The sequence below is a fragment of the Staurois parvus genome, unplaced genomic scaffold, assembly GCF_062004578.1.
Source record: "Staurois parvus isolate SC_StPar_1 unplaced genomic scaffold, SC_StPar_1.0 ptg001130l, whole genome shotgun sequence".
Lineage (NCBI taxonomy): Eukaryota > Metazoa > Chordata > Amphibia > Anura > Ranidae > Staurois > Staurois parvus.
In genome coordinates, this window is record NW_028318926.1 from 295542 (window position 1) to 321775 (window position 26234).

The 26234-nt window shown below is 48.7% G+C and overlaps 1 protein-coding gene across 6 annotated transcripts in view; it reads left to right on the plus strand.

Annotated features, from left to right (window-relative positions):
• DTNB (dystrobrevin beta) overlaps positions 1-26234 on the plus strand; it is a 318228-nt gene that overhangs the window by 216887 nt on the left and 75107 nt on the right. For all 6 annotated transcript variants that reach the window (XM_089659019.1, XM_089659020.1, XM_089659021.1 and 3 more), the window contains 3 exons: positions 4342-4429; positions 10862-10947; positions 11053-11166. In XM_089659019.1, coding sequence (XP_089515145.1) covers positions 4342-4429; positions 10862-10947; positions 11053-11166 — 288 coding nt within the window. The remainder of the gene's footprint in view (positions 1-4341; positions 4430-10861; positions 10948-11052; positions 11167-26234) is intronic.

Below are 26234 nucleotides of genomic sequence, written 5' to 3' on the forward strand. Positions count from 1 at the left end.
CACGGAGTGAGTCACATGCGTCACCATATCCAGGATTTTTTTTGCTCCAGCCGGATAGGGTCATACAGTCATGGCCAAAAATATTATCCCCCCCCCCTGCATTTCTGTCAGATAATGCACCACTTTGCCCAGAAAATTGTTACAATTACAAATGTTTCGGCAGTCTCATGTTTATTTCTTTGTTTGTATTGGTATGACACAAAAAAAGTGGAGAAACAAAAAGCCAAATCCGACACATTCCACACAAGACTTCAAAATGGGCTGGACAAAATTATTGACACCTTCTCAACTTTGTAAGAAATAATTGTATTCCAGGTTTGTGATGCTCCTGTAATTTGTAGTTAAACTCACCTGTATCAATGCCCAGGTGCTGACAATATAGAAGTCACACCGGCAACCAGTTAAAATGGTGAAAAATGGCCTCCACCTTTCTGTTGTGTGTGTCTGTGTGCCGCATGGAGAAGAGAAAGAGCAACAAAGAATTGTCTGAAGATTTGAGAACAAAAATTGTGGAAAAGTATGGACAATCTCAAGGTTACAAGTTCATCTCCAGAGATCTTAATGTTCCCGTGTCCACTGTGCGCAACATTGTCAAGAAGTTTACAGCCCATGGCACTGTAGCTAATCTCCCCAGACGTGGACGAAAGAGAAAAGCTTAATCTAAGATTGCAACAAAGGATTGTTTGAATGGTGGATCAAGAACCTCGATCAACTTCCAGACAAATTCTAGCTGACCTTCAGGCACAGGGTACAACTGTGTCAGCTCATACTATACGTCACCATCTGAATGAAAAGGAACGCTATGGTAGGAGACCCAGGAAGACTCCACTGCTGACACAGATACAAAAAAGCCAGATTGGAGTTTGCCAAAACTGAGCCAAGGAAACCAAAATCCTTTTGGGAGAATGTGCTGTGGACAGATGAAACAAAATCCCAGCTTTTTGCTAAAGCCCATCATTCTACTGTTTTCAGAAAAAGAAATGAGGCCTTTAAAGAAAATAATCCAGTCCCTCCAGTCACACATGGTGGAGGGTCACTGATGTTTTGGGGTTGATTTGCTGCTTCAGGCACTGGATGTCTTGACTGTGTGCATGGCATTATGAAATCTGAAGACTACCAAAGAATCCTGGGGTGCAATGTAGGGCCCATGCCAGAAAGTTGGCTCTCCATCAGAGATCATGGGCCTTCAGTGACCCAAAACACACCTCACAAAGCCCCCAGAAATGGTTTCAGACAAAGCGCTGGAGAGGACTGAACTGGCCAGCAATGAGTCCAGATCTCAATCCCATAGAGGTCCTGTGGAGAGATCTCAAAACAGCAGTTGGGAAAAGGAACCCTTCCAATCTGAGAGACCTGGAGCAGTTGGTGAAAGAAGAGCGCTCCAAGATTCCAGTAGAAGGTGGAAGAAACTCATTGATGGTTACAGGAAGCCATTAATGTCAGCAATTTTCTCCAAGGAGTGTGCTACCAAATATTAACTGCTTCCCAACCGCTACTGTTTCAGAGCAATGAGGCATTTAAAGAAAAGAATCCAGTCCCTACAGTCATACATGGTGGAGGGTCACTGATGTTTTGGGGTTGCTTTGCTGCTTCAGGCACTGGGTGTCTTGACCGTGTGCATGGCATTATGAAATCTGAAGACTACTAAAGAATTCTGGGGTGCAATGTATGACCCAGTGTCAGAAAGTTGGGTCTCCGTCAGAGGTCATGGGTCTTACAGCAGGACAATGGCCCAACGCACACGTCAAAAAGCCCCCAGAAATGGTTTCAGACAAAGCGCTGGAGAGGACTGAACTGGCCAGCAATGAGTCCAGATCTCAATCCCATAGAGCTCCTGTGGAGAGATCTCAGAACAGCAGTTGGGAAAAGGAACCCTTCCAATCTGAGAGACCTGGAGCAGTTGGAGAGAGAAGAGCGCTCCAAAATTCCAGTAGAGAGGTGGAAGAAACTCATTGATGGAAGCCATTGATTTCTTTCCAAGGGGTGTGCTACCAAATGTTAAGTTGCCAATAATTTTGTCCAAGCCCATTTTTGGAGTTTTGCTTGGAATGTGTCAGATTTGGCTTTTTGTTTCTCCACTTTTTGTGTCATACCAATACAAACAAAAGAAACAAACATGAGACTGCCGAAGCATTTGTAATGGCAACAATTTTCCGGGTGAAGTGGTGCGTTATCTGGCAGAAATGCAGGGGGGACAAGATTTTTGGCCAGTTATTTTTTTTTTAAAAGTCGTGACAGCGAGCAGTTGGTGAAGATCCTCCGCTATCTGCCCAAAAGGGGGACTGCGGGGAGCCCGGGGGGGGGGGGCTGGGTTGTAACATGTTACACCCTGAACACGTTACGAAAGGTTAACTTTTCCTTTACAATATTTCCCATTATAGCCAAAAGGCCTTTTCTGACTCCTGGGCGTAAGAGCACTGCATGCTGTAGTTTGGGGAGAACCAGTCACAATTCGGACGCCTTCATTTATTAGAATTGTGCAGGCGTACTTTTATTTGATTTTTTCCTACAAGCTTTTTTTTTTTAACCATTGAATACCCACCACGCCATAACCACATGCATTTCAATTTCCTCTGCCAAACATGACATGTATACATTGTAGCATGCTGCGACTGTCGCAGTGTGTACTAACGTTGCCAGCTTAACTTGCAGCTCGATGGTCAAAATGCTCTAAAAATGCAGATCCAACTGCCTGTTTTTACCGCCCCTTGGCATCTCGTTTATACGAGGCCTAACAAATGTGCTCAATTCTCTGCACGGTAATTTAAAAAAAAAATTAAACTCTTCTATTGCATGTGCTTTTCTACACCTTTCATAAACAGCCAGTGACTACTTAGCAACTCCTATTAAACCCTTTGGTCAAAGTATTTAATGGACAACACAGCATAAGTAATGCATGGGTCAGGAGTATATAATTTGCATATAGTGCAGTGGTTTGCAGTATGTCATATACAGCCTACCATACAGAGTGCAGCGGTCAGCAGAATGATACTTACAACAGAGTATATAAAGTGCAGGGGTCAGCAGTGTGTAATGCACAGAGTGCAGGGGTCAGGAGTGTGTAATGCATAGTGTGCAGGGGTAGGTAATGCACAAAGTGCAGGGGTCAGGGGTGCGTAATGCACAGAGTGCAGGGTTAGGTAATGCACAAAGTGCAGGGGTCAGGAGTGTGTAATGCATAGAGTGCAGGGGTAGGTAATGCACAAAGTGCAGGGGTCAGGGGTGTGTAATGCATAGTGTGCAGGGGTAGGTAATGCACAAAGTGCAGGGGTCAGGAGTGTGTAATGCATAGTGTGCAGGGTTAGGTAATGCACAAAGTGCAGGGGTCAGGAGTGTGTAATGCATAGAGTGCAGGGGTAGGTAATGCACGAAGTGCAGGGGTCAGGGGTGTTTAATGCATAGAGTGCAGGGGTAGGTAATGCACAAAGTGCAGGGGTCAGGAGTGTGTAATGCATAGAGTGCAGGGGTAGGTTATGCACAAAGTGCAGGGGTCAGGGGTGCATAATGCACAGAGTGCAGGGGTAAGTAATGCACAAAGTGAAGAGGTCAGGAGTATGTAATGCATAGAGTGAAGGGGTAGGTAATGCACAAAGTGCAGGGGTGTATATTGCACAGAGTGCAGGGGTCAGGAGTGTGTAATGCATACAGTGCAGCTGTAGGTAATGCACAAAGTACAGGGGTCAGGAGTGTGTGCATTACCTACCCCTGCACTCTATGCATTACACACTCCTGACCCCTGCACTCTGTACATTATGCACCCCTTTGTGCATTACCTACCCCTGCACTCTATGCATTACAAAGTGCAGGGGTCAGGGGTGCATAATGCACAGAGTGCAGGGGTCAGGAGTGTGTAATGCACGGAGTGCAGGGGTCAGGAGTGTGTAATGCATAGAGTGCATGGCTCAGGGGTAGATAATGCACAAAGTGTAGGGGTCAGGGGTGCGTATAATGCACAGAGTGCAGGGGTCCAGAGGGCCTAATGCACAGAGTGCAGGGGTCAGGATAGGCTCAAACAAAATAACCTAAATAAGTAAATATTTCATAAATAAATCTTCGGAAGTTTAAAAATGTAAGAGTAAATAAAGTTGGATCACCACGGTAATTTGTGGTCCTGCCACTGAATTGCCCACACCCGTAGACTACTAGTGTGGTTAGTGCTAGGTGCTTCATTCCTACAGATGCCATCCTAGAGGAGAGGTGAGTATTCCACACATTTTCTCTGGTGTGGCTGTCATCAAGTGAGAGATGTAACAAACGTGGTCCCTCCTGTATCTAGTGTTCCTGACACCATGGATTGTATGGCTGCTCGCTTTGTGCTTACTGCTGTGTTTGTCTTCACAGCGTACTTGACAGCCCGAGTCGCCTGGACGAGGAGCACCGCCTGATCGCGAGATACGCCGCGCGGCTAGCTGCAGAAGCCGGCAATTCAGTGAGTGTCACCTCTGCTGATATTCTGTCTTATAAGAGTATCTGTACTGTCGAAATAAACATACTGCTGTGAAGCTGAAGGATAGGATGGACAAATCACTGCCTGCATCATCCTGCTCCTCACTCTGTAAAGCCATACACCTTTAGATGTGCTTTAAAAACATTTTTTGTTATGTGAGCATCCAGCATTAGAGTTCGTGTCAACGGGCATTGCTTTTGGGAGTGAGCAGACACTGCGTGCCCCCATAGCAGCTGTTTGCTATGGGGACACATGAAGAAGAGGAGGTGCCAAGATCGCCAGGGTCAGGATTCCATAATGCACACAGTACAGGGCTGTGTGTCAAGAGCTTGATTGGCTTGAATGAAAGGATCCACACCAACATTAAATCTAAATAAAAGAAAGTGTGAGTGTCCAGCATTAGTGTTTGTGTCAAGGGGCATTGCTTTCATATACTGCTTGGCTCGGGAGCAAGCAGACACTGTGTGCCCCCATAGCAGCTGTTTGCACAGAGTGCAGGGGTCAGGAGTGTGTAATGCACAGAGTGCTAAGGTCAGGAGTGTGTAATGCACAGAGTGCTGGGGTCAGGAGTGTGTAATGCACAGAGTGCTGGGGTCAGGAGTGTGTAATGCACAGAGTGCTGGGGTCAGGAGTGTGTAATGCACAGAGTGCTGGGGTCAGGAGTGTGTAATGCACAGAGTGCTGGGGTCAGGCGTGTGTAATGCACAGAGTGCTGGGGTCAGGCGTGTGTAATGCACAGAGTGCTGGGGTCAGGAGTGTGTAATTCACAGAGTGCTGGGGTCAGGCGTGTGTAATGCACAGAGTGCTGGGGTCAGGAGTGTGTAATGCACAGAGTGCTGGGGTCAGGAGTGTGTAATGCTCAGAGTGCTGGGGTCAGGAGTGTGTAATGCACAGAGTGCTGAGGTCAGGAGTGTGTAATGCACAGAGTGCTGAGGTCAGGAGTGTGTAATGCACAGAGTGCAGGGTTTGGGCAAAAGTAACACTGAATGCAGAGCTCAGGGGTGCATACCACACAGTGCAAGGCTCAGAGGTAGGTTATGCACACAGTTCAAGGCTCAGAGCTAGGTTATGCACACAGTGTAGGTCTCAGGACTCCATAACGCACACAGTACAGGGCTCAGGACTCCATAACGCACACAGTGTAGGGCTCAGGACTCCATAACGCACACAGTACAGGGCTCAGGACTCCATAAGGCACACAGTGTAGGGCTCAGGACTCCATAACGCACACAGTACAGGGCTCAGGACTCCATAACGCACACAGTACAGGGCTCAGGAATCCATAACGCACACAGTACAGGGCTGTGTGTCAGGACGTTGATTGGCTTGAATGACAGAATCCACACCAACATTAAATCTAAATAAAAGAAACAATGTTATGTGAGCATCCAGCATTGGTGTTCATGTCAACAGGCATTGCTTTCATATACTGTGATTGCTATTGAAACGCATTCAATCAAATGGCAAATGCAGAGGTTTTTTTTTCTTTGGGAGGGTTCTTGTGATCAGCACGGGGCCAATCAGTGCTCTCCAGACAGAGGGTCAGGGGCCCTGAAACCACATAGGACAATCAGGGGAGAATGAAGACTCCTGCAAGCTTTAACTAGTGCTCTGCTGGACGCTGCTAGAAGTCACAAGACTGCTATATACTGCTGGTGAGAAAAGGTATTTAGCAGTTTATATTTACTAAAATAATTGCACTTCCGTGTTGTTTGTACTGTGGGAGACCAGATATAGTGAATGCAGGGTCCGGGGAGACCAGATATAGTGAATGCAGGGTCCTGGGAGACCAGATATAGTGAATGCGGGGTCCGGGGAGACCAGATATAGTGAATGCAGGGTCCGGGGAGACCAGATATAGTGAATGCAGGGTCTGGGGAGACCTGATATAGTGAATGCAGGGTCCTGGGAGACCAGATATAGTGAATGCAGGGTCCGGGGAGACCGGATATAGTGAATGCAGGGTCCTGGGAGACCAGATATAGTGAATGCAGGGTTCGGGGAGACCGGATATAGTGAATGCAGGGTCCTGGGAGACCGGATATAGTGAATGCTGGGTCCTGGGAGACCGGATATAGTGAATGCAGGGTCCGGGGAGACCAGATATAGTGAATGCAGGGTCCGGGCAGTCCGGATATAGTGAATGCAGGGTCCGGGGAGACCGGATATAGTGAATGCTGGGTCCTGGGAGACCAGGTATAGTGAATGCAGGGTCCGGGGAGACCAGATATAGTGAATGCAGGGTCCGGGCAGTCCGGGGAGACCAGATATAGTGAAAATTGTCCAAAATGTCTTGGTATTCTGACACCTTAAGAGTTCCCTTCACTGGAAATAGGGGGCCAAGCCCAACCCCTGAAAAACATCCCCACACCATAATCCCCCCTCCACCAAACTTTACACTTGGCACAATGCAGTCAGGAAAGTACCGTTCTCCTGGCAACCGCCAAACCCAGACACGTCCATCGGATTGGCAGACAAAGAAGCATGATTGGTCACTCCAGAGAACACGTCTATTGCTGTAGAGTCCAGTGGCGGCTTGCTTTACACCACGGCATCTGACGCTTTGCATTGCACTTGGTGATGTAAGGCTTGGATGCAGCTGCTCGGCCATGGAAACCCATTCCATGAAGCTCTCTACGCACTGTTGTTGGGCTCATCTGAAGGCCACATGTAGTTTGGAGGTCTTTAGCTATTGACTCTGCAGACAGTTGGCCACTTCTGCACACTGTGCGCTTCAGCATGCACTGACCCCGCTCTGTCATGTGACGTGGCCTACCACTTGGTGGCTGAGTTGCTGTGGTTCCCAGTTGCTTCCACTTTGTTATAATCCCACTAACAGTTGAGCGTGGAATATTTAGTAGCCAGGAAATGTCACGGATGGACTTATTGCACAGGTGACAACCTATCACGGGACCACGCTTGGAGTCACTGAGCTCCTGAGAGCGACCCATTCTTTCACCAATGTCTGTAGAAGCAGTCTGCATGCCTAGGGGCTGGATGTTATATACCTGTGTCCATGGAGGGGATTGGAACACCTGAATCAGATGATTTGGAGGGGGGGCCAATACTTTTGGCAATATAGTGTATATAAAGTAGGTGTTATCCCAATTAGGCCACAAATGTAGAAATCCACTTGAAGAAGTTTATCTGACATGCAGACATGATGGAACTCCAGTCAAGCTATATTGCCTTTCACTGAAAGGAACAATTAGGAATTAGGATGTGTTCTCCAAGTTGTACAATTCATCATTCTCCTAAAAGCAGTCAGCCAGCCATGTCTGCAGACACGTTGGACATGAGATATGGGTTCCTTTTAATAAAAACGTCTCACTATGACAGATGAATCAAAGTAACGTATTTGCCTATTAGCAGTCGCCATGAGTAGATTTATCTCCAGTAAAGGCACAACACACCGTTCTGCACTGGCTCTCCCTGCGCCTGGCTTCATTCATTTTTTTTTCTAAAGCCTTTCTAAACCCAAAATGGAAAATGTATTATATTGCAAATTACCAATCCTTGTGGTGGCGGCAATAGTTTTTTTTTTTTTTTTATTATTTAATTTCAGGCTTTTTCCCTTTCAGCTGGTGATCTTGCCAGTAACACACTTCCTGTCTTAGGGTGACAACGCTTCTTCGCTGCACTGTATCTATGGAGGAGTAGCATTGTCCCCCTAGGACAAAGATAAAGTGTTACTAAACCCTGGTCCCTGCATTCACTATATCTGCTCTCCCCGGACCCCGCATTCACTATATCTGGTCTCCCCAGACCCTGCATTCACTATATCTGGTCTCCCCAGACCCTGCATTCACTATATCCGCTCTCCCCAGACCCTGCATTCACTATATCCGCTCTCCCCTGACCCTGCATTTACTATATCCGCTCTCCCCAGACCCTGCATTCACTATATCCGCTCTCCCCAGACCCTGCATTCACTATATCCGCTCTCCCCAGACCCCGCATTCACTATATCCGCTCTCCCCTGACCCTGCATTCACTATATCTGATCTCCCCGGACCCTGCATTCACTATATCTGCTCTCCCCGGACCCTGCATTCACTATATCCGGTCTCCCCAGACCCTGCATTCACTATATCCGCTCTCCCCGGACCCTGCATTCACTATATCTGGTCTCCCCGGACCCTGCATTCACTATATCCGCTCTCCCCAGACCCTGCATTCACTATATCCGCTCTCCCCGGACCCTGCATTCACTATATCTGGTCTCCCCGGACCCTGCATTCACTATATCTGGTCTCCACGGATCCTGCATCTACTATATCCGGTCTCCCACAATACATAGAACATGGAAATGCAATTATTTTACTAAATATAAACTTTTAAATACCTTTTCTGATCAGCAGTGTATAGCATTCTTGTAACTTCTATCAGCGTCTGGACTAGCACTGGTTAAAGCTTGTAGGTAGAGTTCTCATTCTCCTCTGACTGTCCTATGAGGCTGCATGACCCCTGAACCTCTGTCTGAACAGTGTTGATTGGCCCTATGCTGATCACATGCACCCTCCCAAAGAAAAAAAAAAACCTCTAGCCATACACACTAAACTGAGCATGTGCAGAGTGACTCCTAGAGCTCTGTACTATCAGCAGATGGATTGGGGACTGTGTAAGAAGGGGAGGATCAGAGAAGACAAGATCTAACAGCCTTTTTACACAATGCGGATGATTAACCCCTTAGGTTCCACAGTGAGTATAACAAGCATGCTTTACTGCATCTACAGACTGATTGTACTGTTGTGGGTTTAGGAACTTTATAAAGAACACTTCCTTCCCCCATCTACACGAGCTAGAAGAGGGGTGTTTTGTAGTAAACAGAGAGGCGGGCTTACATCACTGATAGGAAGTGCAGTTGCTATGCTGCAATAAAGAACTGTTGGCTGTGACATGGAAAGAAGGCAGCATAAAAAAGCAAATTCGGTATATACATAAGGAAGTACAAGAAAAGGAATAATATGGCGGATAAACACTGATTACATCTAAGAGGCCAATTCAATGTTTAACTCCTCGCCTACCAGGGAAATTATACCCCCTTCCTGCCCAGGACAATTTTCAGCTTTCAATGACAATTGCACGGTCATGCAACACTGTACCCATATAACATTTGTATCATTTTTTCACACATACAGCTTTCTTTTGGTGGTATTTATTCACCGCTGGGTGTTTTATTTTTTGTGCTATAAACAAAAAAAGAGCAAATAATAAAAAAAGGTTTTCTTTGTTTCTATTATAAAATTTGGTAATTTTTCTCCTTCACTGATGTGCACTGATGAGGCTGAACTGATGGGCACTGATAGGCAGCACTGATAGGTGGCACTTATGGGCATTGATGGGATGGGACATATAGGCATCACTGATAAGGCAGCACTGATGGGCACTTATAGGCAGCACTGATGGGCACTGATAGGTGGCATTGATGGGGTGGCACGTATAGGCGGCACTGATAAGGCAGCACTGATGGGCACTTATTGGCAGCACTTATAGGTGGCACTGATAGGCATTGATGGGGTGGCGCATATAGGTGGCACTGATGAGGCGGCACTGATGGGCACTTATAGGCAACACTGATGGGCATTGATGGGATGGCACATATAGGCGGCACTGATGAAGCAGCACTGATGGGCACTTATAGGCAGCACTGACAGGTGGCACTGATGGGCATTGATGGGGTGGCACGTATAGGTGGCACTGATGAGGCGGCACTGATGGGCACTTATAGGCAGCACTGATAGGTGGCACTGATGGGAATTGATGGGCTGGCACGTATAGGCGGCACTGATAAGGCAGCACTGATATGCAACAATGATGAGCACTGATAGGTGGCACTGACTGGCAGCACTGCTGGGCACCGACTGGTGGCACTTATGGGCACAGGTGGGTGGCACTACTAGGCACTTATGGGCGCAGGTGGGTGGCACTGCTGGGCACAGGTGGGTGGCACTGCTGGGCACTTGTGGGCGTGATACTGCTGGGCACAGGTGGGCAGCACTGGTGGGTGGCACTGCTGGGCACTGATCATCAGTGCCCCGATGATTGGTGCCGATCTGTCCTCTGACAATTGTCAGTCATCGGCAGTACATTCCTCACGCTGTCACAGGAAAATGCAGCCAATAACCGGCAACTGCATTTACCGGTGATCTGCTGTGTCATTGGACACAGCTGATCACGTGGTAAAAGATCGTTGTGATTGGCCTTTTACCACATCACATGATCAGCTGTGTCCATAAGACACAGCAATTACGAGGGCCGCCAGGTGCGCGCAGGACGACGCGTTTTGGAAGGACGTCCTATGGCGCCCTCCCAGAACCGGACAGCCGCGCTGTAGCCGTCATTCAGCTGTAGCGCGGTTGGCAATTGGTTAATGGACCTCCACTTGAAGATCGTTGTGTCATTTTCCCACAGCCTCGCCCGCCTACCGATCTCAGCTTCAACTTCGACGCCAACAAGCAGCAGCGGCAGCTGATCGCCGAGCTGGAGAACAAGAACAGGTAATGCCAGTTCAGCGCTAGGAGAGTCGCAGAAAGAAGCGACTCGAGGACAAGCGTAGGGCTCAGCCACTTACAAGTGTCCTTTCCTCTTCACTGTCGTTCTAGAGAGATATTACAGGAGATCCAGCGGTTGCGTCTGGAACATGAACAGGCATCCCAGCCCACCCCCGAGAAGGCGCAGCAGAACCCCACGCTGCTGGCAGAGCTGCGACTACTACGGTAAGCTGCATACTACTGGACCCATCTTTCCTAAACAGAGTCCCCGGGCTCTATAGTGGTCCAGGCAGAGAGAGAGCGGTCATCCGAAAGAGAAGGGGAAATCAACCCCAGGAGGACACGGACAGCAAGGAATGTTCTTTCTGGAGATATCAACCAATTTCCCACCGCCCTATAGCAGACATACTGCTGCAGGGCGGCAGGGCTGCGCAAAATCACGTATATATATGTGCTTTTCTATTTCCGGGTAGAGGGCTTGTGCACTCCCTACCTGAGCCACCATTGGCGGCCTCAGCTGTCGATCACCGGGTCCCGGTCGGGGATTCCCTGCCGGCACCCAACGATCGCTGAGTATCACTGACGGGGGGAGAGACCTGTGTCTAAACAATATGGATCTCTCCCCTGTCAGCCATACAAAGCAATGTGCTGACACAGTAACCGTAGGTTCACATCTGTGCGGGTGGTGCCGCTGCGGATCCGCCCGAAAATCCACCCGCACAGAGAAATGTGGAGCTCCATCGTAGTTCATTGATTGTTCCTGTCAGTATATCTGCTTACACCTACATCCCATACGGGCAAGCAGATATACCGACAGGTGTGCAGGAGACCTGAATGGCACCAGCTATCTGCTGATCACTAGTGCAATGCTTTGTGGAGGCTCCAGAAAGAAAAAATAATACATGCACTTTTTTGCCTGCAAAAAAGATATGCATTTATTATATTTTGTAAAAAGTTGAACTTATCCTTTAATTGTGCAGGAACGTGCAAGATTTATTTTCACCTTCTTATTTAACGTCTCTTACTTTGAGCCTGACTTTTCAGCCTGAGAGTAAGGCTGCATTCACACTTTATTATTATTATACAGGATTTATATAGCGCCAACAGTTTGCTCAGCGCTTTACAATATAACGGGAGACAATACAGCAACAATACAGTTCAATACAAGAGGGAGAGGAGGGCCCTGCACCTTGGAGCATACAATCTAAGAGGGAGGGGCTAGTGGTACAAAATGTAATAACTGTGGGGGATGGACTGGTTGGAGGAGTAGAAGATTCCATTATTAGCTGAGGGCAGGATAGGCTTCCCTGAAGAGAGAGGTTTTCAGAGATCACCTAAAATTGAGCAGAGTAGGCGATAGTCTGATAAATTGGGGTAGAGAGTTCCAGAGGATGGGGGAAGCCCTGAAGAAGTCCTGGAGACGAGCATGGGAGGAGGAGACAAGGGAGCTAGAGAGTAGGAGGTCATGCGAGGAGCGGAGAGGACGGTTTGGGTGATATTTGGAGACAAGATTGCTGATGTAATTTGGGGCAGAGTTATAAATGGCTTTATATTATTATTATTATTATTATTATACAGGATTTATATAGCGCCAACAGTTTGCTCAGCGCTTTACAATATAACGGGAGACAATACAGCAACAATACAGTTCAATACAAGAGGGATAGGAGGGCCTGATCCTAGGAGCTTGCAATCTAGGAGATATTGTTAATGTTTTGAATTGTATCCGATTTGTAGCTCAAAGCACGAAAAACGCTCAAACTTGAAAAAAAAAAAAATCAGTTATTCTTTACGGTGCCTCTTTACACCTGATGGCGTGAACTAGCACCATAAAGAACCATTGATTTTTTTGAGCTTCCAGTTACAGATCACTCAAGTGTGAATGCAGAATGAGTGTTTAGCTGTCGGCTAGAAATTGGCAGTTATTGCTCTTCCTGGCTTCACATTCTGTCTCCCAGTTCCTGAAATAGCAAAGCAATGTGTAATGGGCAGCACAGTGGCTAAATGGTTAGAACTTCCGCCTGGCAGTACTAGGGTCATTGGTTCGAATCCCAACCACCTGCCTGGAGTTTGCATGTTCTCCCTGTGCCTGCGTGGGTTTCCTCTGGTTTTGTCCTGCACTCCAAAAGACATGCTGGTAGGAGAATTGGATCCTGTCTAAATTGTCCCTAGTATGTGTATGTATGAATGTGAGTTAGGGACCTTAGATTGTACACCCCTTGAGGGTTAGGGACTGATGTGAATGTACAATATATATGTAAAGTGCTGTGTAAATTGACAGCGCTATATAAGTACCTGAAATAAATAAAAATAAAATTAAAAAAAAAAATAACAGGAGTTCAAACTTGTACTGGGCTCTGTTGTTTGACAATGTTATGCACAGTCAGGAGCTGGGAGACAGAGTATGAGGTTGGGCAGCTGACAGTGCAGCAATTGTCCGACTTCAGCAGACATCTAGACTTTAAAGCTAAGTAAGGGGACAAATATATGTCCTAAAGTGTTCCTAACCCCACAGCAGTACAATCAGTCAGTATATGCAGTAAAGCATGCTTGGTATACTCACTGTGGAACCTCAGGGGTTAAACCTCTGCATTGTGTAAAAAGGCTGTTTGATCCTGTCTTCTCTGATCCTCCCCTTCTTCTAGTGCCCCCCCCCCCCCCCCCCCTTATCTTCTGATAAGACATCGGGTGGAGTCACTCTGCACATACTCAATTTGGTGTGTATTGCTAGAGAGGGTTTTTTTTTTTCTTGGGAGAGTGCATGTGGTCAGTACAGGGCCAATCAGCATTGTCCTGACAGAGGTCAGGGTGCATCCTCCTAGAGCAAAATCAAAACTCCTCCTACAAGCTTTAACCAGTGCACTGCTGGATCCTGATAGAAGTCTGCTATATGCTGCTGATGAGAAAAGGTATTTAGCAGTTTATATTTACTAAAATAATTGCATTTCCATGTTCTGTGTACTATGGGAGACCGGATATAGTGAATGCGGGGTCCGGGGAGACCGGATATAGTGAATGCAGGGTCCGGGGAGACCAGATATAATGAATGCAGGGTCCGGGGAGACCAGATATAGTGAATGCAGGGTCCGGGGAGACCAGATATAGTGAATGCAGGGTCCGGGGAGACCGGATATAGTGAATGCAGGGTCCGGGGAGACCGGATATAGTGAATGCAGGGTCCGGGGAGACCAGATATAGTGAATGCAGGGCCCGGGGAGACCGGATATAGTGAATGCAGGGTCCGGGGAGACCGGATATAGTGAATGCAGGGTCCGGGGAGACCAGATATAATGAATGCAGGGTCCGGGGAGACCAGATATAATGAATGCAGGGTCCAGGGAGACCAGATATAGTGAATGCAGGATCCAGGGAGACCAGATATAGTGAATGCAGGGTCCGGGGAGACCAGATATAGTGAATGCAGGGTCCGGGGAGACCAGATATAGTGAATGCAGGGTCCGGGGAGACCGGATATAGTGAATGCAGGGTCCGGGGAGACCGGATATAGTAAATGCAGGGTCCGGGGGGAGACCAGATATACTGAATGCAGGGTCCGGGGGGAGACCAGATATATGAATCCAGGGTCTGGGGAGACCAGATATAGTGAATGCAGGGTCCCGGGATACCACATACAGTGAATGCAAGGTCCCGGGAGACCGGATACAGTAATTGCGGGGTCCGGGGAGACCGGATACAGTGAATGCGGGGTCCGGGGAGAGCGCATATAGTGAATGCGGGGTCCGGGGAGACCGGATACAGTGAATGCGGGGTCCGGGGTGACCGGATACAGTGAATGCGGGGTCCGGGGTGACCGGATACAGTGGATGCAGGGGTCAGGGGAGAGCAGATATAGTGAATGCGGGGTCCGGGGAGAGAAGATATAGTGAATGCGGGGTTCGGGGAGACCGGATATAGTGAATGCGGGGTCCGGGGAGACCGGATATAGTGAATGCGGAGTCCGGGGAGAGCGAATATAGTGAATGCGGGGTCCGGGGAGAGCGGATATAGTGAATGCAGGGTCCGGGGAGAGCGGATATAGTGAATGCGGGGTCCGGGGAGACCGGATATAGTGAATGCGGGGTCCGGGGAGACCGGATATAGTGAATGCAGGGTCCGGGGAGAGCGGATATAGTGAATGCGGGGTCTGGGGAGAGCGGATATAGTGAATGCAGGGTCCGGGGAGACTGGATATAGTGAATGTGGGGTCTGGGGAGACCGGATATAGTGAATGCGGGGTCCGGGGAGACCGGATATAGTGAATGCGGGGTCCGGGGAGACCGGATATAATGAATGCAGGGTCCGGGGAGACCGGATATAGTGAATGCAGGGTCCGGGGAGAGCGGATATAGTGAATGCGGGGTCCGGGGAGAGCGGATATAGTGAATGCGGGGTCCTTGGAGACCGGATATAGTGAATGCAGGGTCCGGGGAGACCAGATATAGTGAATGCGGGGTCCGGGGAGACCAGATATAGTGAATGCCGGGTCCGGGGAGACCGGATATAGTGAATGCGGGGTCCGGGGAGACCGAATATAGTGAATGCAGGGTCCGGGGAGACCGAATATAGTGAATGCGGGGTCCGGGGAGACCGGATATAGTGAATGCGGGGTCCAGGGTTTAGTAACACTTTAAAGCGGAGTTCCACTCACCCTGTCAAAAAATAAAAGTCAGCAGCTACAAAAACTGTAGCTGCTAACTTTTAAAAAACAGCCACTTACCTGTCCCTCGGTCCCGTGGTGTGTCCCCCGCAGCCCGTTTCACTGGCCGTCCTGTATTCCTGGAGGCCGGCATCTTTAGTGTGGGCACCCGGCTGTGATAGCTTGCGGCTTCACAGCCGGGTACCCACTGCGCATGCGCGAGTAGCGCTGCACTTCATGAATGGTCCTGTAGTCTTCTGGGATCTGTCACGTGTCCCAGAAGACTACAGGGAGGGAGGACACCTTCCGTTTCCGATTGCCTAGGCGATCGGACCAGAAGTGGGATCGGGTACCTGTCAATATTGGGTACCCGCTCCCCCCCCCGCCCTTCAAAGATGCCAATCCTTAATGGGGAGCCAGGGAGCAGTCCTTAAAGCGGAACTTCCCCTTTTGGGTGGAGCTCTGCTTTAAGGCCTACGTTTTTACTGCATAATAACTGTATTGATGCTTACGGCAGCAAAAGTGCTCAATTATTGCTTGTACAGCAGCACTCAGACCAGGAGAGGGAATTACAGCAGCACTCAGACCAGGAGAGGGAATTACAGCAGCACTCGGACTAGGAGAGGGAATTACAGCAACACTCGGACCAGGAGAGGGAATTACAGCAGCACTCGGACCAGGAGAGGGAATTACAGCAGCACTCGGACCAGGAGAGGGAATTACAGCAGCACCTGGACCAGGAGAGGTAATTACAGCAGCACTCGGACCAGGAGAGGGAATTTCAGCAGCACCTGGACCAGGAGTGGGCATTACAGCAGCACTCGGACCAGGAGAAGGAATTACAGCAGCACTCGGACCAGGAGAGGGAATTACAGCAGCACCTGGACCAGGAGAGGGAATTACAGCAGCACTCGGACCAGGAGAGGGAATTACAGCAGCACCTGGACCAGGAGTGGGAATTACAGCAGCACTCGGACCAGGAGAAGGAATTACAGCAGCACTCGGACCAGAAGAGGGAATTACAGCAGCACTCGGACCAGGAGAGGGAATTACAGCAGCACCTGGACCAGGAGAGGGAATTACAGCAGCTCTCGGACCAGGAGAGGGAATTACAGCAGCTCTCGGACCAGGAGAGGGAATTACAGCAGCACTCGGACCAGGGAGGGAATTACAGCAGCACTCCGGACCAGGAGAGGGAATTACAGCAGCACTCGGACCAGGAGAGGGAATTACAGCAGCACTCGGACCAGGAGAGGGAATTACAGCAGCACCTGGACCAGGAGAGGGAATTACAGCAGCACTCGGACCAGGAGAGGGAATTACAGCAGCACCTGGACCAGGAGTGGGAATTACAGCAGCACTCGGACCAGGAGAAGGAATTACAGCAGCACTCGGACCAGGAGAAGGGATTACAGCAGCACTCGGACCAGAAGAGGGAATTACAGCAGCACTCGGACCAGGAGAGGGAATTACAGCAGCACTCGGACCAGGAGAGGGGATTACAGCAGCACTCGGACCAGAAGAGGGAATTACAGCAGCACTCGGACCAGGAGAGGGATTACAGCAGCACCTGGACCAGGAGAGGGAATTACAGCAGCACCTGGACCAGGAGAGGGAATTACAGCAGCACCTGGACCAGGAGAGGGAATTACAGCAGCACCTGGACCAGGAGAGGGAATTACAGCAGCACTCGGACCAGGAGAGGGAATTACAGCAGCACCTGGACCAGGAGAGGGGATTACAGCAGCTCTCGGACCAGGAGAGGGGATTACAGCAGCACTCGGACCAGGAGAGGGGATTACAGCAGCACTCGGACCAGGAGAGGGAATTACAGCAGCACTCGGACCAGGAGAGGGAATTACAGCAGCACTCGGACCAGGAGAGGGAATTACAGCAGCACCTGGACCAGGAGAGGGGATTACAGCAGCACTCGGACCAGGAGAGGGAATTACAGCAGCACCTGGACCAGGAGAGGGGATTACAGCAGCTCTCGGACCAGGAGAGGGGATTACAGCAGCACTCGGACCAGGAGAGGGGATTACAGCAGCACTCGGACCAGGAGAGGGAATTACAGCAGCACTCGGACCAGGAGAGGGAATTACAGCAGCACTCGGACCAGGAGAGGGAATTACAGCAGCACCTGGACCAGGAGAGGGAATTACAGCAGCACTCGGACCAGGAGAGGGAATTACAGCAGCACCTGGACTAGGAGTGGGAATTACAGCAGCACTCGGACCAGGAGAAGGAATTACAGCAGCACTCGGACCAGGAGAGGGAATTACAGCAGCACCTGGACCAGGAGAGGGAATTACAGCAGCACTCGGACCAGGAGAGGGAATTACAGCAGCACCTGGACCAGGAGTGGGAATTACAGCAGCACTCGGACCAGGAGAAGGAATTACAGCAGCACTCGGACCAGGAGAAGGAATTACAGCAGCACTCGGACCAGGAGAAGGGATTACAGCAGCACTCGGACCAGGAGAGGGAATTACAGCAGCACTCGGACCAGGAGAGGGAATTACAGCAGCACTCGGACCAGGAGAGGGGATTACAGCAGCACTCGGACCAGAAGAGGGAATTACAGCAGCACTCGGACCAGGAGAGGGAATTACAGCAGCACCTGGACCAGGAGAGGGAATTACAGCAGCACCTGGACCAGGAGAGGGAATTACAGCAGCACCTGGACCAGGAGAGGGAATTACAGCAGCACCTGGACCAGGAGAGGGAATTACAGCAGCACCTGGACCAGGAGAGGGAATTACAGCAGCACTCGGACCAGGAGAGGGAATTACAGCAGCACCTGGACCAGGAGAGGGAATTACAGCAGCACTCGGACCAGGAGAAGGGATTACAGCAGCACTCGGACCAGAAGAGGGAATTACAGCAGCACTCGGACCAGGAGAGGGGATTACAGCAGCACTCGGACCAGGAGAGGGAATTACAGCAGCACTCGGACCAGAAGAGGGAATTACAGCAGCACTCGGATTAGGAGAAGGTATTACAGCAGCACTCGGACCAGAAGAGGGAATTACAGCAGCACTCGGACCAGAAGAGGGAATTACAGCAGCACTCGGACCAGAAGAGGGAATTACAGCAGCACTCGGATTAGGAGAAGGAATTACAGCAGCACTCGGATTAGGAGAAGGAATTACAGCAGCACTCAGACCAGGAGAGGGAATGACAGCACTAGGGGTCAATCAGACTCTGTTGCACAGCCATGGACACCATCATTTTCACAGTCTAAGCACAGACTGGGGTGGCTCCTGGTCCAAGCTGCTTTCTTGCAATGTGGTCAGCACAGCAGTCTGGTACACATGCCATCTGGCAGGGCTATCTGGATCACAAGGCCCTCTAGGAGAATTGTAAACCCTTTATCAGGTAACATAGTTGATAGGTAGATGATGGAGCACCCCCCCCCCCCCCCACACCTGTCAGATGTACCCCTCACTGTACAGATATCAATGGCATAGAAAGTATGCTGCGGAGAATGGGACACGAGGGAGTTCTAACAAAGTCTCCGCTCTTAGTATTCAGTATTGCCGTCACAGTCCAGCCAATCATGTCACGGCACAAGCTTCAGCTTAACTCCGCCATGTATTAAATCATTCATCGAGCTGAGCGCCACTTTCAGGAACTGTGTTCCATGAATTAAAGATGGATTTAATATATTAAAGAGGGTCAACGAGGATCCACAAGAGCCGCTCATGCTGAACAAATCCCTCAGAGGGCTGAGCGAGGACGAGCGTGCATAAACGAAACACAAGACAACTTCCAGGGGAGAAAATGTGATCTATATGCTAAATAGGCAGCATCATTTTGCGCTCGGGTGAATAAAAACCACCATTGTATGTAGTGGCTAGTTGGTTTCATGAGTTCTTGGGAGCATCGTCATATCACAGGCAGGCTGAGTGTTCTATTTGAGAGCTCAAACCAGGGGCGGATTGACAACTCATGGGGCCCCCCGGGCAATAGGGGATCATGGGGCCCCTTTGTCCTTGCCCAAACTCAAAAAAGCCTATGAAAAAGGTACCAGGGGCATCTTATGGGGCCCCCTACTGACTCCGAGCCCTCGGGCAGTGCCAGATTTTCCAAATGGTCAGTCCGCCCCTGGCCCAAGCCCATATTTTTCTACTGAATCCAGAAAAACAGACTTCAGATAAACTCCTTTCTTTCCTGTAGGATTCAGTTTTTCTGAGCCAATTGGATTATTCTGCTACTTTTAGAAAGTATTGGACACTGGCAGACGTAAAAGTCACCGGCCATCCAGGTATAACCCCTCCCCCACTTTCTTCCCATCATGCTTCTGTTTTTTTGCTAGTGTTCTAGGACGGACGCCTTCCTCTTTTGAGAAACCTTTAATTGTTTTTTTGCTGGCCATTTTCTATTTTTTTGTGATTTGTTTTTTCTTCAGTCTAGAATTCATCTACATCAGGGGTGTCAAACTGGCGGCCCTCCATATGTTGCGAAACTACAAGTCCCATCATGCCTCTGCCTTTCTGAGTCATGTTTGTACCAGTCAATCTTGCAATGCCTCATGGACTTGTAGTTTGGTAACAGCTGGAGGGCCAGGAGTGTGACACCCGTGATCTACATGATGCAGAGCTGGGCTCTTTATACAGCTATCTGGATCTATGTATCCTCAGCTTTGGAGGCCATACCTGACTCCACTGGACCAATTGTGGGCCTATCTGGGATGTAACCCTTTGGCACAGAGCTCCACATTATGGCACAGCTGGAGGGCTCCACATTGTGGCACAGCTGGAGGGCCAGGAGTTTGACACCCGTGTTCTACATGATTCAGAGCTGGGCTCTTTATACAGCTATCTGGATCTATGTATCCTCAGCTGTGGAGGCCATACCTGACTCCACTGGACCAATTGTGGGCCTATCTGGGATGTAACCTTTTGGCACAGGGCTCTACATTGTGGCTCTTTCCAGACTGCTGTGTTGTTCGCAGAGCACTGTCCAGATCCATGACACAGCCTTTGGTGTGTGTAACGTACCCCAGACACCCATGGCTGGGTATCTCTATCAAGAAGCTGCTTCTCAGGCTCTGGAACACGAGACCAGGAGGTAGACTAATTTATTTGAACACAGATACAAGATATATACACTCAGGGGACAATCCCCCCTCCCTGCATAATGACACAGGGCGGGGAAATCTACATTTAGTAAGAAAGACACACCGGCAGACAGTCCCATCAGGAGGGAGGGCTGCTGGAGACACCCCCCACCAAGCCGATACACATAAACACATACATCCCATAATAGTTTGCTCCCAAGCAAGACACACAGTAGAACAATGGGATGCAACCACATGACACCAAACAATCCACACCCCGACCCCACCTATCTCCTAGACAGGTCTACCAATTTTAGGACAGATCACAAGAGACACACAGGTATTCAAACTTTACACCAGCAGACAGTCCCATCAGGAGGGAGGGCTGCTGGAGTTCCCCCCCCCCCACATACACACACACAGACACACACTAAGCTAATACACATAAACACATACATCCCCTAATAGTTTGCTCCCAAGAAAGACAAACAATAGAACAATGGGATGCAACCACATGACACCAAACAATCCACAACCCCCACCCCACCTATCTCCTAAACATGTCTACACAGTCTGAGACAAAGCCCACACAATGTTAGGAAAGATCACCCTGTACCCCTAACAGGCACAGGGTGATTTAAACATAAGTGGGATATGGGGAGCTAAGACAGGGGTCTCCCCATCTCTCCAAAGTGAGCTGAGTTACATGGGCCCCCCCACCCAAAGTGACGCCCGTCACAGTGTGTCCCAATTTTACTGAATCCCCAATGGTAAATTCAGTCTGTATATGCAGTAAAGCATGCTTGTTATACTCACTGTGGAACCTAAGGAGTTAATCCTTCACATTGTTTAAAAAAGGCTTTTTGATCTTATCTTGTCTGATCCTCCCCTTCTTCCACAGTCCCCAATCCATCGGCTGATAGCACACAGTCTTAGGGACATGCTGCACATGCTCATTTTGGTTTGTATTGCTAGAGAGTTTTTTTTTCCTTTGAGAGGGTGCATGTGATCAGCACAGGGCCAGGCAGCACTGTCCAGAGGATCAGGGGTCATGCAGCCTCATAGGACAATTAGGAGAGAATGAAAACACTTCCCATAAGCTTTAACTAGTGCTCGGCTGGACACTGATAGAAGTCATAAGAATGCTATATACTGCGGATGAGAAAAAGTATTTAGCAGTGCATCCAGAAAGTATTCACAGCACTTAACTTTTGCCACATTTTGGTATGTTACAGCCTTATTCCAAAATGGATTAAATTCATTTTTTTCCTTAACATTCCACAAACAATACCCCATAATGAAAACAAGAAAGAAGTTTGTTTTAAAATCTTTGCAATTTATTAAAAATAAAAAATGAAAAAGAAAACACATGTCCATGTAAATGAGGACACAAATAAGCACATACATTCTTGGTTTTCATTAGATCCATAAAATGACCCAAAAATGTCAGGTTGTTTCCTTATCAAAATGCTTTAAATTTACTAACTAAATGCAGATACGAGGAAAAAAAATAACAAATCAGACTGCAGTGACGTACAGCATTTACAGTATCTCCCAGAAGTGAGCCCACCCCTCACATTTTTGTAAATATTTGATTCTCTCTTTTCATGTGACAACACTGAAGAAATGACACTTTGTTACAATATGACGTGGTCAGTGTACAGCTTGTATAACATGTAAATTTGCTGTCCCCTCAAAATAACTCAACACACCGCCATTAATGTCTAAACCGCTGGCAACAAAAGTGAGTCCACCCCTAAATGTCAATATTTTGTGTGGCCACCATTGTTTTCCAGCACTGCCTTAACCCTCTTGGGCATGGAGGTCACCAGAGCTTCACAGATTGCCACTGGAGTCCTCTTCCACTCCTCCATGACGACATCATGGAGCTGGTGGATGTTAGAGACCTTGTGCTCCTCCAACTTCCGTTTGAGGATGCCCCACAGATGCTCAATAGGGTTTAGGTCTGGAGACATGCTTGGCCAGTCCATCACCTTTACCCTCAGCTTCTTTAGCAAGGCAGTGGTCATCTTGGATGTGTGTTTGGGGTCGTTATCATGTTGGAATGCTGCCCTGCGTCCCAGTCTCCGAAGGGAGGGGATCATGCTCTGCTTCAGTATGTCACAGTACATGTTGACATTCATGGTTCCCTCAATGAACTGTAGCTCCCCAGTGCCGGCAGCACTCATGCAGCCCCAGACCATGACACTCCCACCACCATGCTTGACTGTAGGCAAGACACACTTGTCTTTGTACTCCTCACCTGGTTGCCGCCACACACGCTTGACACCATCTGAACCAAATCAGTTTATCTTGGTGTCATCAGACCACAGGACATGGTTCCAGTAATCCATGTCCTTAGTCTGCTTGTCTTCAGCAAACTGTTTGCGGGCTTTCTTGTGCATCATCTTTAGAAGAGGCTTCCTTCTGGGACGACAGCCATGCAGACCAATTTGATGCAGTGTGCGGCGTATGGTCTGAGCACTGACAGGCTGACCCCCCACCCCTTCAACCTCTGCAGCAATGCTGGCAGCACTCATACGTATATTTCCCAAAGACAACCTCTGGATATGATGCTGAGCACGTGCACTCAACTTCTTTGGTGGACCATGGCAAGGCCTGTTCTGAGTGGAACCTGTCCTGTTAAACCGCTGTATGGTCTTGGCCACCGTGCTGCAGCTCAGTTTCAGGTCTTGGCAATCTTACTATAGCCTAGGCTATCTTTACGTAGAGCAACAATTCTTTTTTTCAGATCCTCAGAGAGTTCTTTGCCATGAGGTGCCATGTTGAGCATGAGTACTGCCGCCACTGGGGAGCTACAGTTCATTGAGGGAACCATGAATGCCAACGTGTACTGTGACATACTGAAGCAGAGCATGATCCCCTCCCTTCAGAGGCTGGACCGCAGGGCAGTATTCTAACATGATAACGACCCCAAATGCACCTCCAAGATGACCACTGCCTTGCTAAAGAAGCTGAGGGTAAAGGTAATGGACTGGCCAAGCATGTCTCTAGACCTAAACCCTATTGAGCATCCATGGGTCATCCTCAAATGGAAAGTGGAGCTCAAGGTTTCAAACATCCACCAGCTCCGTGATGTCGTCATGGAGGAGTAGAAGAGGACTCCAGTGGCAACCTGTGAAGCTCTGGTGACCTCCATGCCCAAGAGGGTTAAGGCAGTGCTGGAAAATAATGGCGGCCACACAAAATATTGACACTTTGGGCCCAATATGGACCTTGTCACTTAGGGGTGGACTCACTTTTGTTGCCAGCTGTTTAGACATTAATGGCTGTGTGTTGAGTTATTTTGAGGGGACAGCAAATTTCCATGTTATACAAGCTGTACACTGACTACGTCACATTGTAGCAAAGTGTCATTTCTTCAGTGTTGTCACATGAAAAGATAGAAAAAAGTTATTTACAAAAATGTGAGGGGTGTACTCACTTTGTGAAATATAATACATAGGAGTCATTGGGGTTGATTTTCTAAAGGAAAATAGACTGTGTACTTTGAAAAGTGCAGTTGTACTCTGCAAGAGCAGTTGCTTCAGGGATTAGTAAATGAACAGAAGCTCTTCTGACTTCCATCATCCAATCATGCAAGGAAAAAAGTGCTTTTTTTTTTTTCCTTGCACATGATTGGGTATTCTTTGCAAAGTGAATCTGTATCTCATTTACAAAGCTCTGGAGCAATTGTGCTTGCAGAATGCAGCTGCACCTTGTATGTGCACAGTCTGTTTGCCTTTGGTAAATCATCCCCATTGTGGCCTACAAAAGCAGCATTGGTGACCTACCCCCAGTCCTGCCTTGGCACAGTCTCGGATCTCCATTTACGTTGTGTCTATTTAATGTATGTACTGCAAGCTGAGCCTTCTCATTGATAGTTGAAGACAAAGAGGGCACATAAACAGAGACTGAGAGCAACTGTTATATCAATGCTCTAGCCTGGAATGATGACAGCTACCCCCCCCCCCCCCCAAGGATGTATACTCAAATGGTTCAAAACTCTGCAAAGGGTTTTTATAGTCTTAATCCTTTTGGATCTTTCATCTACTGAAGGTTTTGCTATTATGGGGTTCTGCTGTGGCACAACATGTGCTAACGGGCTTGTCACCTCTCCACTGCTTTGTATACACAGTGAGCCCCCCTACTGCATAAGGCATGATAACAGTGCCTAATTGTTATTTATTTATTCCTTCTTTATACACTTTGTAGTGATTCATCACAAACTATCTTTGCTGTATGGTTTTCCAGGATATGGAGCACTATGTCTACGATAACCTTGGTTTGTACGCAGTTACAATGTATAAATAAAGATTATACATTCGTGTCCCCCCTCCATTCCTGTCCGATAATGCAGCACTTCGCCCAGAAAATTGTTGCAATTACAAATCTTTCGGCAGTCTCATGTTTATTTCTTTTGTTTATATTGGTATGACACAAAAAAGTGGAGAAACAAAAAGCCAAATCTGATACATTCCATGCAAAACCCCAAAAATGGACTGGACAGAATTATTAACATTTTCTCAAAATTGTAAGAAATTATTGCATTCCAAGTTGGTGATGCTCCTGTAATTTGTCATTAAACTCACCTGTACCAATTAACAGATCTTAATGTTCCTGTGTCCACTGTGCACAACATTGTCAAGAAGTTTACAGCCCGAGGCACCGTAGCTAATCTCCCTGGACGTGGAGAAAAGAGAAAAACTTGATCAAAGATTGCAATTAAGGATTGTTCGAATGCTGGATCAAGAACCTCCATCAACTTCCAGACTAATTTAAGCTGACCTTCAGGCACAGGGTACAACTGTGTGTCAGGAAGCGAGGAGCCAGGCACACAAGGAGGTGCAATTAAAGGTAGGTTTATTTATACAAAAATAAGACAAGAGTCTATGCAAGTCCGACAGCAACAGCGGATGACTTGGTAGGACTTACATACTCCTGCCGAGGTCGTATTCCAGGATAATCCGATCGAGAACCAGCGGGAATCGTAGCAGAAGCCAGGAAGAATGGTCGCCAGAGCCGGGGTCAGAAGCCAGGAATAATGGTCGCCAGAGCCGGGGTCAGATGCCAGGAGCAATGGTCATCAGAGCCGGGGTTAGAAGCCAGGAGCAATGGTTGCCAGAGCCGGGGTCAGAAGCCAGGAATAATGGTCGCCAGAGCCGGGGTCAGAAGCCAGGAGCAATGGTCATCAGAGCCGGGGTTAGAAGCCAGGAGCAATGGTCGCCAGAGCCGGGGTCAGAAGCCAGGAATAATGGTCGCCAGAGCCGGGGTCAGAAGCCAGGAGCAATGCTCATCAGAGCCGGGGTTAGAAGCCAGGAGCAATGGTCGCCAGAGCCGGGGTCAGACGCCAGGAAGAATGGTCGTCAGAGCCGGGGTCAGAAGCCAGGAAGAATGGTCGCCAGAGCCGGGGTCAGAAGCCAGGAGCAATGGTCATCAGAGCCGGGGTTAGAAGCCAGGAGCAATGGTCGCCCGACCCGGGGTCAGAAGCCAGGAAGAATGGTCGCCAGAGCCGGGGTCAGAAGCCAGGAAGAATGGTCGCCAGAGCCGGGGTCAGAAGCCAGGAAGAATGGTCTCCAGAGCCGGGGGCAGAAG